This window comes from Dipodomys ordii, unplaced genomic scaffold (assembly GCF_000151885.1).
Source record: "Dipodomys ordii isolate 6190 unplaced genomic scaffold, Dord_2.0 Scaffold6, whole genome shotgun sequence".
Taxonomy (NCBI): Eukaryota; Metazoa; Chordata; class Mammalia; order Rodentia; family Heteromyidae; genus Dipodomys; species Dipodomys ordii.
The window spans coordinates 538,868-555,124 of NW_012267222.1; the positions used below are offsets into that span (position 1 = coordinate 538,868).

General features: G+C 57.0%; 1 protein-coding gene across 1 annotated transcript in view; it reads left to right on the forward strand.

Moving 5' to 3' along the window:
- Prkcz (protein kinase C, zeta) overlaps positions 1-16,257 on the forward strand; it is an 89,560-nt gene that overhangs the window by 54,131 nt on the left and 19,172 nt on the right. Inside the window, exons 5-8 of the mRNA XM_013031444.1 lie at positions 13,232-13,317; positions 14,178-14,309; positions 15,123-15,204; positions 15,919-15,971. Of these exons, the coding sequence (XP_012886898.1) occupies positions 13,232-13,317; positions 14,178-14,309; positions 15,123-15,204; positions 15,919-15,971 (353 nt within the window). The remainder of the gene's footprint in view (positions 1-13,231; positions 13,318-14,177; positions 14,310-15,122; positions 15,205-15,918; positions 15,972-16,257) is intronic.

Genomic DNA, 16,257 nt, shown 5'->3' on the forward strand with positions numbered 1-16,257 from the left:
GAGCCACAGCGCCACTTCCGGCTTTTTCTGCTTATGTGGTGCTGAGGAATCGAACCCAGGGTCTCAGGCATGCAAGGCAAGCGCTCTACCACTGAGCCACCTTCCCAGCCCTTGCTCAGTGTTTTGAGGGAGGCTCGTTCATGTTCCTGAGCCTGGCCTGGAACTTCCTGTGCAGCCCAGGCTGGCCTTGGACTCAGCCCTCCTGCCTCTCAGATTCTGGGATGACAGCTGCGTACTGCCACACCTATCCTGGTGTTTGTGTTTGGTGGCTGTAGAAGTGTAGCGGGCTGCCTTGCGGCAGCCTGGTTAAGTCCTCAGCCTGGTCTGGAGCCCGCGCCAGCATCCTCTGCTCTTCCTGTGCGCACAGCCATTTCATCAGCAGATGACAGTTTTACTTCTTCCTTCCTTCCCTCCTGCCCGGCAGGCTTATCTTTCCACACAGCCTGGGATGGGAGCGAGAACAGCGGGCCCTCCTGGCTGGTGTCAGGAGAATCTCTCAGAGCTTACCAGTAATGAGGATGTCTGTGCCAGTGTTTTCTTTTGTCAGTCTCCAGCAGGAGGACTGACGCTGCGCTCTGTCAGGTGAGGGGACGGCCCCTGGTCTCTTGGGGGGTGACGTGCGTGCCGTGGCTGTGAGTGCACACCCATGGGAGGCGTGGCGTGGGCGCTCGCAGTGGTCCCATTCCTGTTAATGGCCGTTTAGGCTTTCTTCCTCTCTCTGCTCATTGTTTTATGAAGGGTTTTAATTAGCATACATTAGTTGTACCAGGCGGGCTTCCTGGTCCCATTTCCATATGTGCCATTTTTTATCAGCTCGCTGGACATTTGCCAAAGGGCCAGCCCTGGGGAATTCCCTGATTTTTCTCTACTCTGTATTTGTTTTTACCTCGTTGATTTTGCGCAGCATCACCTCCCAGTAAATCCGAGGTCGGGAAAGTGTCACAAGCAGAACGTGTCCCTCGCCCCTGAGTGCTGTGCCTCTCTCTTTCACCCTGTGACCCTGGGGCGGTGCACCCAGTGCTGGAGCTCTGGGCTTCGTTTGTTCCCTGGTCATCTCAGAGCTGCTGCTTGGTGCTGTTAGGCGAAGCTTAAGGTTCAAAGCAGTGCGCTCACTGGATGCGTATTGGTTTCACTCCTCCAAAAAGTTAAAAAAAAAAAAAAACAACCCAAACTTGAACCGTTGTGGGTCAGGAATTATCTGCATTGACCTGACGTGGCATTGTTGGGTATCACCAGCTCTGCGTGTGGATGCATGTGGATTATACCGTGGGTGTCACCAGCTCTGCGTGTGGATTGTACCGTGGGTGTCACCAGCTCTGCGTGTGGATGAGTGTGGATTATACTTGTATAAACTGTTTCCTTCCTGTTACGGTCATCCACAGGACCCACAGGAGTTTGGCTCCAGCTGCCTCCCTCTCCCCAAAATAGCAGAATCTGCAGACATTTTGTATGAAGTGGTGTGGTATTTGCATATAAGATGTGCACATATACCCCTATACCTTAAGATCATTTTTGTGAGTTACAGCACCTAGTGCAATATGAATGCTGTGAAACTGTGATCCTGCGTAGTATGTGTATATGTGCGTGTGTGTGTGTGTGTGTGTGTGTGTGTGCACGTACCAGTTGTGGGCTTGAACTCAGGGCCTGGGTGTCCCTGAGCTTTTGTGCTCAAGACTGGTGCTCTACCACTTGAGCCACAGTGCCACATCCAGCTTTTTGGTGGTTAGTTGGCCGGACTGATATTTCTCCTTTCAGTTAATTAGTACATAGGTTGTCCTCTAAATTGCTGACTGCCATTATTCTTGTGGAATTTTCATTTCTTTTTGATAGGAAACGTTCACTAATGCTTTCATTTTATCAGTCTCCTAAGAACCTGTTTAATGTGTGAGTCACCTGGAAGCCGTTTCTTTCCTGGTGGTTGTGTCTTCCTCCTCCCGGCCTCCGGGCAGCGGGGACCCCAGCCCTGGTGTGTGCAGAGCCGGCCGGGATTGGCAGGGCTGTCTTGGAGGGCGGGGACCCCAGCCCTGGTGTGTGCAGAGCCGGCCGGGATTGGCAGGGCTGTCCTGGAGGGCGGGTCTGACAGGGCTCTGCATTCACTTGGGGCTGTCTCTGCATCTTCCTGTGATAGTCTTCTCCTCTGGGACCCGCCTGGCCCGGTCTCCAGCTCCATGAATTCATGACACCTCTGCCTGGCGTAGATTTGGAGGGTTTTGTTTGTTTTATCTTAATACTTTTTTTTCTTCTGAGTTGTAGGGTTGAACTCAGGGCCTGAGCACTGTCTCTGGGCTTTTTTGCTCAAGGCTAGTGCTCTATCTACCACTTGAGCCACAGCGCCCTATCAGAGGTCTGGCACTTAATTGGTGATAAGAGTCTCACAGCTTTTTCTCCTCAGGCTGGTTTTGAACCATGATCCTCAGATCTCAGCCATCTAAGGACTGCAGGCATGAGCCACCAGCGCCTGGCTGTTTTAACAGGTTTGGCAGCTGTTTTTCTGCTCTGTTTGTGGCCTCTGGTCCTGAACTTGTGCAGTCTGGGATTCAGTAAAGCGTCACTACATGCTAGAATTCAGGTTGTCCGTCCTTAATGCTCTTCCTCCAGGGACGGGCGGCTGGTGGCTGGCAGAGGATTATTCATCTGTCTGTCTGTCTGTCTGGGAGACTGGGTCTTGCTGTGCCAAGTGGCCTTTCAAACTCGGAAGTCAAGAGATTCTCCTGCCTCAGCCTCCCAAGTACCTGGGACAGCAGGCCCGCGCAGGCCCGCGCCTCTGCGCCACTTTACCCTAGGCCTCAAAACCGTGCCTTGCCGGGCTTTAGACCCGCATGGGGTCTGTTGCCCCGTCCTCGTTTCCTTTTCTTCCCGTCGGGGTGGGGGTGTCCACCCGTCTGCACTGTACCTGCCTGACCATCTGAACGACCGGACGGCGTCTCACTCTGGAAGCACGTGGCTCTGCTGGCCCGCGGCTGCGTGGGGAAGAGTGCTGCAGTGCGCCTCCCCCGCCTGACTTAGATATGTGTCCACAGGGGAGACGGCAGACTCGGAGCTGCTGCTGGAGTGCGGGCGAGGCGCGGGACTGCCGGGTGGAGCAGATGTTTTCCTGTGAGAACGTGCGCTCGGAGACCTTGGGGTAGAATATTGGGTTGACTTCGTCCCTCTCGGCCGCTCACTGCCAGCCCTTCCCGGTGTGGCGCTTGCGTAGGAAGAGTTGGAGGTGGAGCGAGTCCTTCTGGTGGGGTTGCGTCTTTGTAAGAAAAAAAAATCCAGAGAGTTCCATTGCCAAGGCCCCAAAGTAAAAACAGCTCTGCGAGCTACTAGCCCCCGAGCCCAGAGCTGCAGGAGCGAAAATCTGCCCTCAACCCCGGCGTGGCCTCTGCTGCGTCCCCTCCACTGAGACGCGGGGTCTTGGCCTGAACCCCAGGTTTTGTCTCCAGGGAGACGCTTGTGAGGTGAGCCCTGGGTTTTGCCTCTGGCCTCCTCCGCGGGCCTGGGCTCCGCCCCCTCTCTGTAGCGTGGCTTTGGTTTTCCAGTTTCCTCCAGTGGCTGTGGATCCCCCGACCTCCCTCCTTGCACATCCACCATGCTCTTCTCCCTTCTCTCGCTTTTCGCCAGCAGCTGCCGTGGGCGCTGCAGCCCGTGTGGGGCCTGGCTGGCCGCAGCGTCCACACAAACCCAGCTCCTGAGCACCAGCCCCGGCCCCGGCCTTCGGGTCCCAGACGGTGCTCACTACGGAGTTATTTGCAACTGATTTCAGAAACCATGAACATCCTGGCCAGCCTCAGCCATTTCCAGAAACTTAATTTGTATCACAACAGTGTCCATCCGAAACAGCCCCCGACACCTGCGTCTCCAGCAGCTCCCTCTCAGGACTCTTTGGGGCGGTTGGCCGGTAGCATGTGCCCACAGAGGAGCACCAGCAGGCCTGGGGCCTGGCCCCCTGGGCTCCGGATGTGGCCCCTTCTCCCGCATGGGATGGGGGGACGGACTTGGGGCCCCTGTGTGTGCTGGGCTGGTGCTAGCCTTGACCATGAGTGCGCATCCTGCTCCCCACAGCCCCCGGTCCCAGGAAGCCAGGACCTTTCACTGCGCAGGCATCTTTCCTCCTGAGTCTCAGAGCCGTGACCCTGCGCCTCCACCCCACTTCCAACCAGGAGTCGGATGCAGTCTTCTGAGAAGGTTCAAAGTGGGCCAAGCCATCCTGCAGGGATTTCCCAGCAGCTCTGCCCTACCGAGGCTGTCCAGCAGGGGGCCGCGCGACCCGACCTGGCCCCGCCTCCGTCCACACTGGGCTTCCCTCCCCTCCCCCCACAGGAGCCACCCAGGCTCTGCCAGGAAGCGTGGCCTTCTTCCCCTCCCCAGCCACAGGGCGGGTCAGGGGTCCGTGCCGCTCTCACAGAGAGCATTTGCGAGGCCAGGCCTCCGTGGTGGCGCCCAGAAGGACTGTAGTGCAGCGGTCACCTGGGGTGTCCCCATTCGCCTCCCCCAGGGATCAGGCTCTGTTTCACACATAGCTGCGTATTTGGCTTCAGACCAGCCTGTCCCACCTAAGCTTAGCCTGGCGGCAAAGGCCCGGCCTGCTCTGGTGGATACAAGCACACTGATGGGCGTTGTGGCTGTGGGCAGCGAGCCTCTGTTGCCACACACACAGAACCAGTTAGCACGGCCAGCAGCCCCATCTCGACCTCTGCGAGACATGGCGTCTCTTGGGGTGTCCCCCCAGCTCTGGGTGACTGTCGGCTGCCCCCCGGCTCTGGGTGACGGTCGGCTGTCCCCCAGCTCTGGGTGACGGTCAGCCATCCCCCAGCTCTGGGTAATGGTCGACTGTCCCCCAGCTCTGGGTGACGGTCGACTGTCCCCCAGCTCTGGGTGACTGTTGGCTGTCCCCCAGCTCTGGGTGACGGTCAGCCACCCCCCAGCTCTGGGTGACGGTCAGCCGTCCCCCGGCTCTGAGTGACGGTCGGCTGTCCCCCGGCTCTGGGTGATGGTCGGCTGTCCCCCGGCTCTGAGTGACTGTCGGCTGTCCCCCAGCTCTGGGTGACTGTCAGCCGTCCCCCAGCTCTGGGTGACTGTCAGCCGTCCCCCGGCTCTGGGTGGCGCTCGGCTGTCCCCCGGCTCTGGGTGATGGTCGGCTGTCCCCCAGCTCTGAGTGACAGTTGGCTGTCCCCCGGCTCTGGGTGGCGCTCGGCTGTCTCCTAGTTCTGAGTGATGGTCGGCTGTCCCCCAGCTCTGGGTGATGGTCGGCTGCCCCCCGGCTCTGGGTGATGGTCGGCTGTCCCCTGACTCTGGGTGATGGTCGGCTGCCCCCCAGCTCTGGTGAAGTGGCTGTCCCCTGACTCTGGGTGACGGTTGGTGTTCCCCAGTTCTGGGTGATGGTTGGCTGTCCTGCAGCCTTTTGGCTGGAGGGCGCCTCCTCACTGGCTCCCCGGCCTCGTGGTCACCGGGCTGTGCCCATGAGGCCTGGCTCTGACACACCCCACTCAGGTCCCTAGACGTCCCGAGGTGCCGCCGTGGTCTGTGCACTGTCCTGTGTTCAAGTGGTATCCTGGAAACAGGGGCTCCCAGCCCACCCGGCCTGCTTCTGGGGGTGTCGTACCATAGTTCTCCCCCAGACCTGAGAGAAGCCCGCTGGTTGGAGCCCAGCTTTTAAAGATTTGTTTCCTTCTTCTTGTCAAAGTGCTGGAGCTGCTCGATTGCCAGGGAAACGGAGCAACCAACCTGATTATAGATGCAAAGCCTGGCAGAGCTCCTCGGGATGTCAGAGTGAAGGCTGAAAGGGAAAGAGACTCGGCCTACCTGCTCCGCAGGGCGCGTCCTAGACGCCAGCTCGAGGGTGCGGGTGGAGCCCGGGGGCGCGTGGCGCGGAGCCCGGACCGAGGCAGAGGGTCTGGCCTGCCCCTTGCGCTGGGCACGGAGCCCCCTCAGCACCTCCGCCCGCCAGGCCCCGGCCAAGGAACCTGTTTCCACTGAGAGGGCTACTCCCAGCACTGCCACCGTGGCCGGGAACAGGGCTGCCGGCGTCCAGGCCAGACCCGGAGCCGCAGCCGTCGCGGGAAGATGGTGCTGCGGGGAGGGCAGAAGCCAGGGCGGGCGCAGCCCCGCAGCCCCTTCCCACCGTCGAGGAGGACTCTGCGCACCATCCTGAAGTCGGTGGACGCCCCATAGACGCCGCCAGCCTCTGCCACACCTGGGACCCTGGGAGGCCATCCCGGCCCAGCGGGGCCCAGGAGACATGCCGGCAGGGAGCGAGGCCCCGAGCGTGGACGCCCAGGCGTAGCGCTCCCACATTGTAACACGGACGATGCGGGGAGCACGAGCCGGGCACAGAAGCTCATGAAGGAAGCACGGCGGGACTGGGCCTGCTGCTCTGCCTGTCGGAGGCAGAGACAAGGAGGCTCAAAGGCGGAGGCCAGCCTGGAGGAAAGCATTCCTGGCAGAAGGCTGGACGAGGCTGTGCATACCTGCCATTCCAGCTGCACAGAAAGCATCACAAGAAGGCTCTCAGTCCAGGTGATCTGAAGATAAAAAACAAAGCCAAAGCTAACAGGACTGGGGCTGCGCTTCGGGTGGTAGAGCACCTGCTGGGCAGCCCCATGGCCTGGGTTCCAACTCCGTCCCCAGTGCTGCCGCTAAGGAGGAGGGGAGGGGAGGACGGGCGGCCCGGACTCAGGCTGGCTGGGGAAGTGGGCTCTTACTTTAATCTCTGCCCGCACGGCATGGCACACCGACCTCGTGAGGGGAGAACTGGGAACCGTCCCTTCTCTTCTGGACACAAAATAATCATTCCAAAATAAAAAGTGCCACAAATGCATCGTGAGATTTAATGCATCGGTACTATGCATCGTGAGATTTAAGGCAGTGCTCATTTCGCGGGTACTAGGGTTTGGACTTGGGCTCTGGACTTGGCTTGACTTGCTTGCTCAACTTGTGCTGTATCACCTGAGCCATACCTCCAGCCAGCTTTTTTGCTGGGCTCCCCAGGCTGGCTTTGAACCGGGATCCTCCAGATCTCAGCCTCCTAAGTAGCTAGAGTTACAGGTATGAGCCACTAGCACCTGACTTAAATGTATGTGTGGAATGTGGTTTCGGGGGGTTGTTGGGGAGTTGGGGTGGGGGCGCGTGCATCCTTAGCTAGATGGGGGTGTGGCCCATCCACACACGCCCAGCCGTGCCGGGGTCCTGTCACCACCCCTTCTAAATAAGGTACTGCTCATGTGGCTGATGATTTAGTTTCACAAAAGTGTCATCTGCTGTCTGTGGCAGGGTTTGATGTGGGATGTCTGGCAAGTTGTTGTGTACAGCAGTCGGGGCCTGTGGACACACCTCCTGTTTGTACTCTTGTTCATGGAACTCGGCACTTGGAGACATTCCTTTTGTTTTTTTGGGGTGTTTTTTCTTTTTTTAATTGAGTGTGGGGCTTGAACTCTGGGCCTGGGCGCTGTCCCTGAGCTCTTTAGCTCAAGGCGAGCGCTCTACCACTTGAGCCCTCATTCCATCCCTTATTTCTGCGCCCTTCTTACTCTCTCAAAGACAGATAAATGAACAAACAAAACTAAAAGAAAACAAAAATAGCAAGAAGAACAAATCCATCTCCATTTCCTGGAGTTTATTTCAATAAAAGTTATGTGATATGCTCAGATGCTCATGAGCATTGTGCCTTCGTGGTCCTCTCCTCAGATGTCCTCTTTGGTCTCATTGTGTGTGCTCCAGTGTATATTAGATCTATCTTCTGCGTATGAGAATATACGTACTATTTCTCTGAGCTTGACTTACCTCACTTAACATGATTTGTTTCAGGCCCATCGATTTCCCTGCAAATGGCATAATATTATTCTTTCTAGCAGCTGTGTAAAATTCCATTGTGTACAGGTACCACGTGTTTTGGATCCAGTCATCTATTGTAGACGTGCAGCAGTGAATATGGATGTGCAGGTGTCTTTCTGGTATCCTGGCTGTGATGTTCTGGGCAGATGCCCAGGAGTGGTATGCTGGGTGGAAGAGCAGGTCTGTGTGGTGTTTTGAGGAGAGGCTGTACTGGTTCACATCTCACCAGCATTTGTTGTTGTTCAAGTTCACAGTGTTGGTCAATCTAACAGGTGAGGTGGAATCTCAGAGTCATTTTGGTTTGCATTTCCTTTATGACCAGGATGATGTGCATTCCTTCACTTGTTTCTTTGTCATTCTTACCTCTTCTGAGAGATGGCTCCTTTGATTGGTTTTATTGGCTTGGGAGGGATTAGTTTCTTGAGCTCTTTGTATATATTGGATATTAAGCCTTTGTCAGATGCCTTGCTGATGAGGATCTTCTCCCACTCTATTGGCTGTCTTTCTAGTTAATAACTATGTCCTTAGCTGTGCAGAAACTTTTTTTTTTTTTTTTGTCGGTCGTGGGGCTTGAACTCTGGGCCTGGGCGCTGTCCCTCAGCTCTTCAGCTCAAGGCGAGCGCTCTACCACTTGAGCTACAGCGCCACTTCCGGTTTTCTGGTGGTTTATTGGAGATAGGAGTCTCACGGTCTCTCCTGCCCGGGCTGGCTTTGAACCGTGATCCTCAGATCTCAGCCTTCTGAGTAGCTAGGATTACAGGCGTGAGCCACCAGCGCCCGGCTGTGCAGAAACTTTTTATTTTGACATAGGCCCATTGTCCAGTTTCTCTCCTATCTGTTGTGCCCCTGGGACTCTTTTCAAGAAATTTCTGCCTCTGCCTATGAGTTCTAGTGTTTCTCCTCCTCTCTCTTGCAGTAATTTCCAAGTTTCAAGTCTGACGTTGAGGCCTTGGTCCACTTTGAGTTGATGTTCGTGAGTAGTGGCAAACAGGGATCCGCTCTTGCTTTTCTGCATATGGATGCCCCGTTTTCCCAGCACCAGTTACTGTAGAGGCTGTCTCTTCTCTAGCATATGTCTTTGGCTCCCTTACCAGATATCAGATAACTCGTTTTGTTTCTGGGTCTTCTAGTCTGTTCTGTTGATCTTCAGGTCTAGTATTGTGGCAATGCCAGGCTGTTTTGTGGTTTTTCCTCTGTAGAAGGGCGTGGGGTCTGGGGTTGGGATACCACCAGCTTTCCTTTTGTTTTCCCCCTAGACTTGCTGTTTCATATTAATTTTTGTATTGTTTTCTCTATCTTGGTAAAGAATTTAATTTGGATTTTGGTGGGGATTGCTAAATTATTTTTAGCAGTATGGCCATTTTCACAATATTGATTCTGCCTATCCATGAACATGGAAGATCTTTCAATTTCCTGATGTTGTCTTTAATTTCTTCAAAAAAAAATTTTTTTTGTCAGTCATGGGGCTTGAACTCTGGGCCTGAGTGCTATCCCTCAGCTCTTCAGCTCAAGGCCAGCACTCTACCACTTGAGCCACAGAGCCACTTCTAGTTTTCTGGTGTTTTATTGGAGATAAGAGATTCACAGCCTTTCCTGCCTGGGCTGGCTTTGAACCATGATCCTCAGATCTCAGCCTTCTGAGTAGGCAGGATTGCAGGGGTGAGCCACCGGCATATGGCTTCCTCAAATTTTTATAGTTTTCATATAAAGGTCTTTTGCTTCCTTGGTTAGGTTTATTCTCAGATTTTTTTTTTTGAGGCTATTGCAAATGGAGTTGTTTTCCTAATTTCCTTCTCTGCTTGTACATTGTTGGTATACAGGAAGACTACTGATTTTTGTGGGTTAATTTTGTATCCTGCTACCTTGCCAAAGTTGTTGTCAGTGTTAGGAGCTTGGGGTGGAGTCTTTGGGGTCCTTTTACATATAAGATCATCATATCATCTGCAAATAGTGACAATTTGACTTCTTGCTCTATGGAAATCCCTTTGTGTCTTTTTCTTGCCTTTCGCTCTGGCTAGGAGTTCCAGAACTGTGTGGAAAAGGGGTGGAGAGAGTGGCTATCTTCTCCTTGTTCCTGATTTCAGAGGAAAGGGTTAGTTTTTCTCCATTCAGTATGACTTGGTTGTTGGTCTGTCATTTATCGCTTTACAATTTTTAGGTATGTTCCTCCTATTCCTAGCTTCTCTAGAGCTTTTAACATGAATGGGTGTTGGATTTTGTCAAAGGCTTTTTCTGCATCTACTGATGGTCATGTGGCTCTTGTCTTTGGCTAGATTAATGTGGTGTATTATGTCTATTAATTTACATATGTTAAACCAGACTTGCATCTCTGGGATAAAGTCCACTTGATCAAATTGAATTTTTTTTTTGTCAGTCATGGGGCTTGAACTCAGGGCCTAGGCACTGCCCTTGAGCTTTTCTGCTCAAGCCTAGCATTCTACCACTTTGAGCCACAGCTCCACTTCTGGTTTTCTGGTAGTTAATTGGAGATAAGAGTCTCATGGAGGGTGTTGGGAAGGTGGCTCAGTGGTAAGAATGCTTGCCTCGCATGCATGAGGCCCTGGGTTCGATTCCTCAGCACCACATAAACAGAAAAAGCCGGAAGTGGTGCTGTGGTTCAAGTGGTAGAGCTCTCACCTTGAGCTGAAGGGCTGAGGGGCAGCGCCCAGGCCCAGAGTTCAAGCCCCACGACCACCAACAAAAAAAAAGTCTCATGGGTATTTCTGCTGACTTTGAACTGCAGTCCTCAGACCTCAGCCACCTGAGTAGCTGGGATTACAGGCATGAACCACTGGCGCCCGGCTTTGGATGATTTTTTTGATTACTTGCTGGACTTTTTGGCTAGCATTTTATTGAAAGCGTTGTGTCTGTGTTCATCAGAAAGACTGGTCTATAGTTCCCTTTCTTTGTTGGAGCAAAAGTCACCTTTACAAATACTATTTGTGGTTGGCTTGGACCCTGTCCAGGAGTACAGCAATTTCCAAGAAGCCTTGTTGGCATCAGAGCTGTGGGAGACCACCGTGACTAAGCCCTCAGCACACAAGGACCCTGGTATACAAGAACCCCAGGGTACAAGGTCCCCGGTACACAAGGTCCTCAGTACACAAGGACCCTGGTACACAAGGTCCTCAGTACACAAGGACCCTGGAACACAAGGTCCCTGCTACACAAGGTCCTCAGTACACAAGGTCCCTGGAACACAAGCACCCTGGTGTGCACGGACCTGGTACCATCTGACAAGTTTTTCACAAGGTTGAGCTTGTATTTCCCATCTGCATCACCTGTGGATCCCGTCCTGTCTTCTCCGTGTTGGTTGCTTTCCCCTCGGTCGTGCGTGTACAGGCCTTGGGCCCTGCAGTCGCCGAGTGTGGCCCGAGTGTGTGATACACCATCCTCACTGGTGCACCCGCACCCACCCCCTTGGCTCTGCTTTTAGAAAGTCTTTCAGATTTCCTCAGGTTAACTCGCCCCCACATTTTTCCCATAAAGAAGAAACGCTTTTATCACTCATCTTGTGTTCAAGTCCTGCGATCTGCAGGGCCAAGCATGGATGCATGAAGCCAACACAGTCCCTCAGGCTGTGGGCGCGAATAAGCCACAGGAGCTAATGCCTGGTGGACGCTGGACGTCCGTCCGCACATGGGTCCAGCCTGGGGCTCGGATTGCGCCTTCTCGCCTACCTCTGCATGGTGGAGAGCGAGCTCCCCTCTCTTCCTGCGAAGCCACTAACCCTGTGGGGTCGGGGCCCTCGGTTTGACCCCTGCGCCCTGAAGTTAGGGCGCCACCCGTAGCTGGGGGACACAGTACAGGCTCCATAGTGGAGCTGGGCTTTATCGTAGGTGACAGGCCCTGCTGTCAGTCCTTCCAGGGGCTTGGGGGGCTCCTTAGCCAGCTCAGCCTGTGCCGGGTTTGCGGCTCTTGGTTTCTTGGGCTGAGGTGGTGATGGCCCCGGGGGCGGGAGGCGGAGCCGGGGCCTGGTCTGCGGGTGTCCCCGCCCCCAGCCCTCCCCCCTGCGCGCACCTGTCTCCAGTTCCTCTGGTCTCGCCCGTGCCCCTCCCTCTCAGGTATGAGGGCCACAGATGCCATGCGGAGGAATGCGGGTGTGTGGGTGACCGGCCTTTGGGCAGAGTCACATGGAGGCTCCCCAGGGACTCCTCAGTGCCCTGGGCTGATGGACACCGTGCTGCCCCCGCTGGGGAAGGGGCCTGGGCGGTCCCCGGCCTCAGGTGCCGCTCGGGAGGAGGGAGGGGGGCAGAAGTGGCCTCTGCTGCCCGGGTCTGGCGCCGCCCCGAGGTTTCATCTGCGGTGGGGCTCCCTGGGGGCCACCAGGCCACACTGCCTCTCCAGACTGCAGGCCACGTGCTGGGACACGGCGCCGTGGGCGGGCGGTTGGAACCACGGCCCGGGCCGGCCGGGCCTCTGCTGTTCCCGGGGGAGCCTGGCTTCCTGCTTCCTCCCTCCCTTTAAAGGGAGGAGGCAGGTTTTGCTCCCGTGACCTGGTTTCAGCAGTCTCCTCCCAGCTGGTGATCTGCTTGTTCTAAAAACATTGCCTTGCTGCGCCCGCCTGCGGCACCCCGCACCCCCGCCGCGGCACCCCGCACCCCCGCCGCGTTTGTGGAAGGCTCTTTGGCCACAGGATTTTATAAAAGCACACAGCTCCCTTTGTAGGTGGATTTCTGAAGGAGCCAAGGCTGGGGCCACCGAGGGATGCGGAGGGCCACCAGCGTGGCCAGGGCTTCTCTCCGCATTCCTCCCTGTCGTGACTGAGAGCGTGTTAGGAGATGATGCTGGTGGTGGCTTGCAGTCCAAAGCACGAGCTCTGGGTTCGGCTAAGCGTTTGCCCCAAGACTGAGGGTAAAGGGGACCCAGGGGGAGCCCCGGTCTCCAGTCTGGGGGTGTCACTGACCCATGCTGGGACCTGCACCTCTCCACAGCCGCAGAGCAGCGTGGCGCCCGCTCTCCCTGCCCGCATGCGTGTGTGCACGCCATGCGACCCCTCTGCCCCGTGTTCCGTGTGGAAAAGCACCCCGTTTTCCCGGAGCTCCCAGAGGGGAAGAGGACGGGGGAACAGCAGGGGTAAGCCTGGCCTGACCGAGGCGGGCGCCGTGCCCCCCCCCCAGACTCCACCTGCCAGGAGGAGCCCGTGACTGGGCTGTGGTCGGGGTCTGTGGCCATGTCCTCCGCCTGGGCTGCGGCTCCGGCAGCCTTGGCAGTGAGACATGAGGATCGTGTGAGGAGAGGCGAGGGCAGCCGCCACCCGGGACGCTGGCATTTCAGCCCTGGCATCCTCGGCTGGGCAGCAGCCACCGCCTGGTCACCTGGACACGAACAGCCCGGCCCTGTCCACAGCGTGAGTGGGAGCTGGGCCCCCGGACCACAAGGTCACCTGTTTACACTTTGCTCACGCCTTTTCTAGAATCCATCTACCGCCGGGGAGCCAGAAGATGGAGGAAGCTGTACCGAGCCAACGGCCACCTCTTCCAAGCCAAGCGCTTTAACAGGGTGAGTGGCCCCGGACCCGCCCCCAGGGGCGGGTCCGTTCCTGCACTGGGGCCCCTGTCAGCCTCCTGTGCTCGGCCTGCACGGTGACCCCAGCGAATGGGGCTTTGCCTCGGTGTCCCTCCTCCTCCCGGCTGCACAGGGCCAGGCACGCTGCGTCCTGACCCGAGACCGCAGCGTAGGCTGGCCGCAGTGCTCCGCGTGGGCTTCCTCCCTCCGTGGCCCTGCTGCCTCTGTGTGTGGCTGACTGACGGCTTCGCGCAGAAGCCCCTCCTCTCACCAGGCAGGCCAGCAGGCAGGGGCCTTCTGTGTGCAGCTTTGAGGAGAAACACCTGTTCTGCCGATAACAGGTTCAGTCCGAGTGACTCTCGGCCTCGCTTCCCAAACTAATGAGCCAAGACTTTTCCATTATGAGAGGGGGGAGGCCGGCTGGTTTCACAGGCAGAGGCCAGGACGAGCCCTTCCCGGCTGCATGGAAGCCCGTCACCAGGTCATGCTGGGCTCCCTGTCCTGGTGTCTGCCAGGCCTGGGAGGCCTCCCTATGCACTGGTCACTTTAAGTTAGCTAGAGGACTCGTCAGGCCACCCAAAGAGAACCAGGGGGGTCAGCAAGGTGGAAGGGGGCTATGTCCACAGGAAGGAAATAGCTCCCCACGTCTCCCTTGGGGAACCAGGGCCACAGCGCACAAGCAGGGCCGGCATCCTCGGACGGGCACAGAGGGGCGCTGAGCTGTGGGAACCTGGCATTGGAAGGCAGGGAAGCACCGGGGTCCTCTTAGAACCAGTGAAGGAGCCACTGGCGTTCTTGCTGAGCCCTCTGTGAGGCTGGCCAGCACCTGCCTGACCGTCACTGTCGGCCTACAGAGAGCGTACTGCGGCCAGTGCAGCGAGAGGATATGGGGTCTCGCAAGGCAGGGCTACAGGTGCATCCGCTGCAAGCTGCTAGTCCATAAGCGCTGCCACGCCCTCGTCCCGCTGACCTGCAGAAGGCATATGGTGAGTGGGCTCCGGGAGGGGCTGGAAGGGCGGCTCCGCCTGCTGTGCAACAGGCCACCACCCCCGAGGGAGGGGGGTGGCAGCGTGGCCCAGGCCACGGGGGAGGCCCGTGAGGGCAGGGAACAGTGCTCCTGGGGGCTGCAGGTGACGCTGCCCGCCCTGGGAAGCAGGCGGAGCTAGGCTGTGCCCACTCTACCTTGTGGACGTAAAGGATCCAGGACTTTCCACCACGCAGTCACTAAACCACCTCTCGGTACCTGTCCCAGCCGTGAGGTGCACCGGGTCCCGCTGACTCTCGCCATGTCCAGTGCCACTCTGGTCTCGTCCAGTATTGCCAGGTGCATGAATACCCCTGGGCTGCGGCCGTGGGCTATTGCCCTGCTGCGCTTCTTCGACACCACAGGTCCTCACTGCCCTAAGAACGCAGGTGGACGGGCACGCCCCACAGAGCTGGGTGAGGACGGGGCCCCGCCGGGCCCCTTGAGGAGTCGTTTCCATTCAGATACCATCTGCCCAGGAGTGCTTAGAGTGCCAGGGCCTTGGGGATCCGATGGCTGATCACACATGGTGACTCCACTGAGCACTGGGTCCAGGACCACCTAGGCCTCAGTACCAAACGACCACCTCTGCCGTGGACTCTGCCCGTGGACAGTGCCTTTATGATCTCACCTCAGCACAGCATCTCAGCAGTGGTGCGGGCGTCTCTGTGCATGCCACGTACCACAGCGGTCATGTGCGGCGTCTCCGTGCGCACTGCGGTGTGTCGTTCTGAAGGTGACGCTTCACTGCCACAGCTGTGCCCTTCCTCCACAGGATTCTGCCATGCCTTCCCAGGAGCCTCCCGTAGATGACAAGAGAGACAGCGTGGACCTTCCTTCTGAGGAGACGGATGGAAGTAGGCGCCCCTTTCTGGGGTGGGCGGGTGGGCTCTGAGCCGGGCAGGGGCTCTTCCTCGCCAGCTTCGGTCCTTCCACACGGGCCCAGGGCAGCAGCAAGGCTGAGAGCCTCCACACCTTGGCCCTGCACGGCGCGGCCCCTGCACAGTCCACGGGACTGCTGCGCACCAGTGGCCTGCGTGGGGGAGGGGCGTTTGAATGTTAAGACACTCGAGAAAAATTTCCAGTTCCGTTTGGACGGATGGCCAGGCCTGGGCTGCTCGGGACTGCGCAAGCTCTCGCGCTCCATCCTGTCCTGTGGCATTCCCATCCCCACCCCCATTCTCACCTCCGTCTATGCGCGGATGACACCTGATACACAGCGTATACTGTAGTTTGGCTTTGTATTAGAGGATTTTGCCTCCCTGAAGTCACTTAAAATACTTGGTGTGTGCTGTATGCATTTGTCAGGCCATAGATTTTCATCCTGAAGTGGTTTGGACGTCACGTCATCGTACGCTCAGGAGCTCTATAGTGGAGCTGTATCAAGTAGGTGGCCAGGGACTGCAGTTCCGGTACCCGGGCCCCACCGTCAACCGGCCAGGGTGCCAGAGCTCAGGAAGCTACTCGATTCTGAGCTCGACGGGGGCTCCCTGAGGCGCGGGGCCTCGGGGTCTTTTGGTGCTCAGGCCATGTTCCTGACAACCTGTGATGTGTTTCTTCCCTCTTGCCAGTTGCTTATATTTCTTCAACCCGGAAACGTGACAGCATTAAAGATGACTCCGAGGTGAGTGTGGGCGGAGCTTGTTCGGTGTGTCCACTTTCCTCTTGAAGGTGTTGGCCGTGCAGTAGCACTTGTGAGCATTTCACCATCAGCTCCGTGTGTCCAGGAGCTGTTTGACTCCAGGGGACTGGCTTTGTGAGCATCTGGGAAGAAGTCCTCGTTCCTGGGTCTGGCTTCAGACCCATCTTTTGTAACCCCAGAAACCACTACCCTGCAGGCTACAGAATCAAGTCATGGCCTTGGAGCAGGACCAGGGACTGGCTTTTGAGCGTAATTTTTTTTTTTTTTT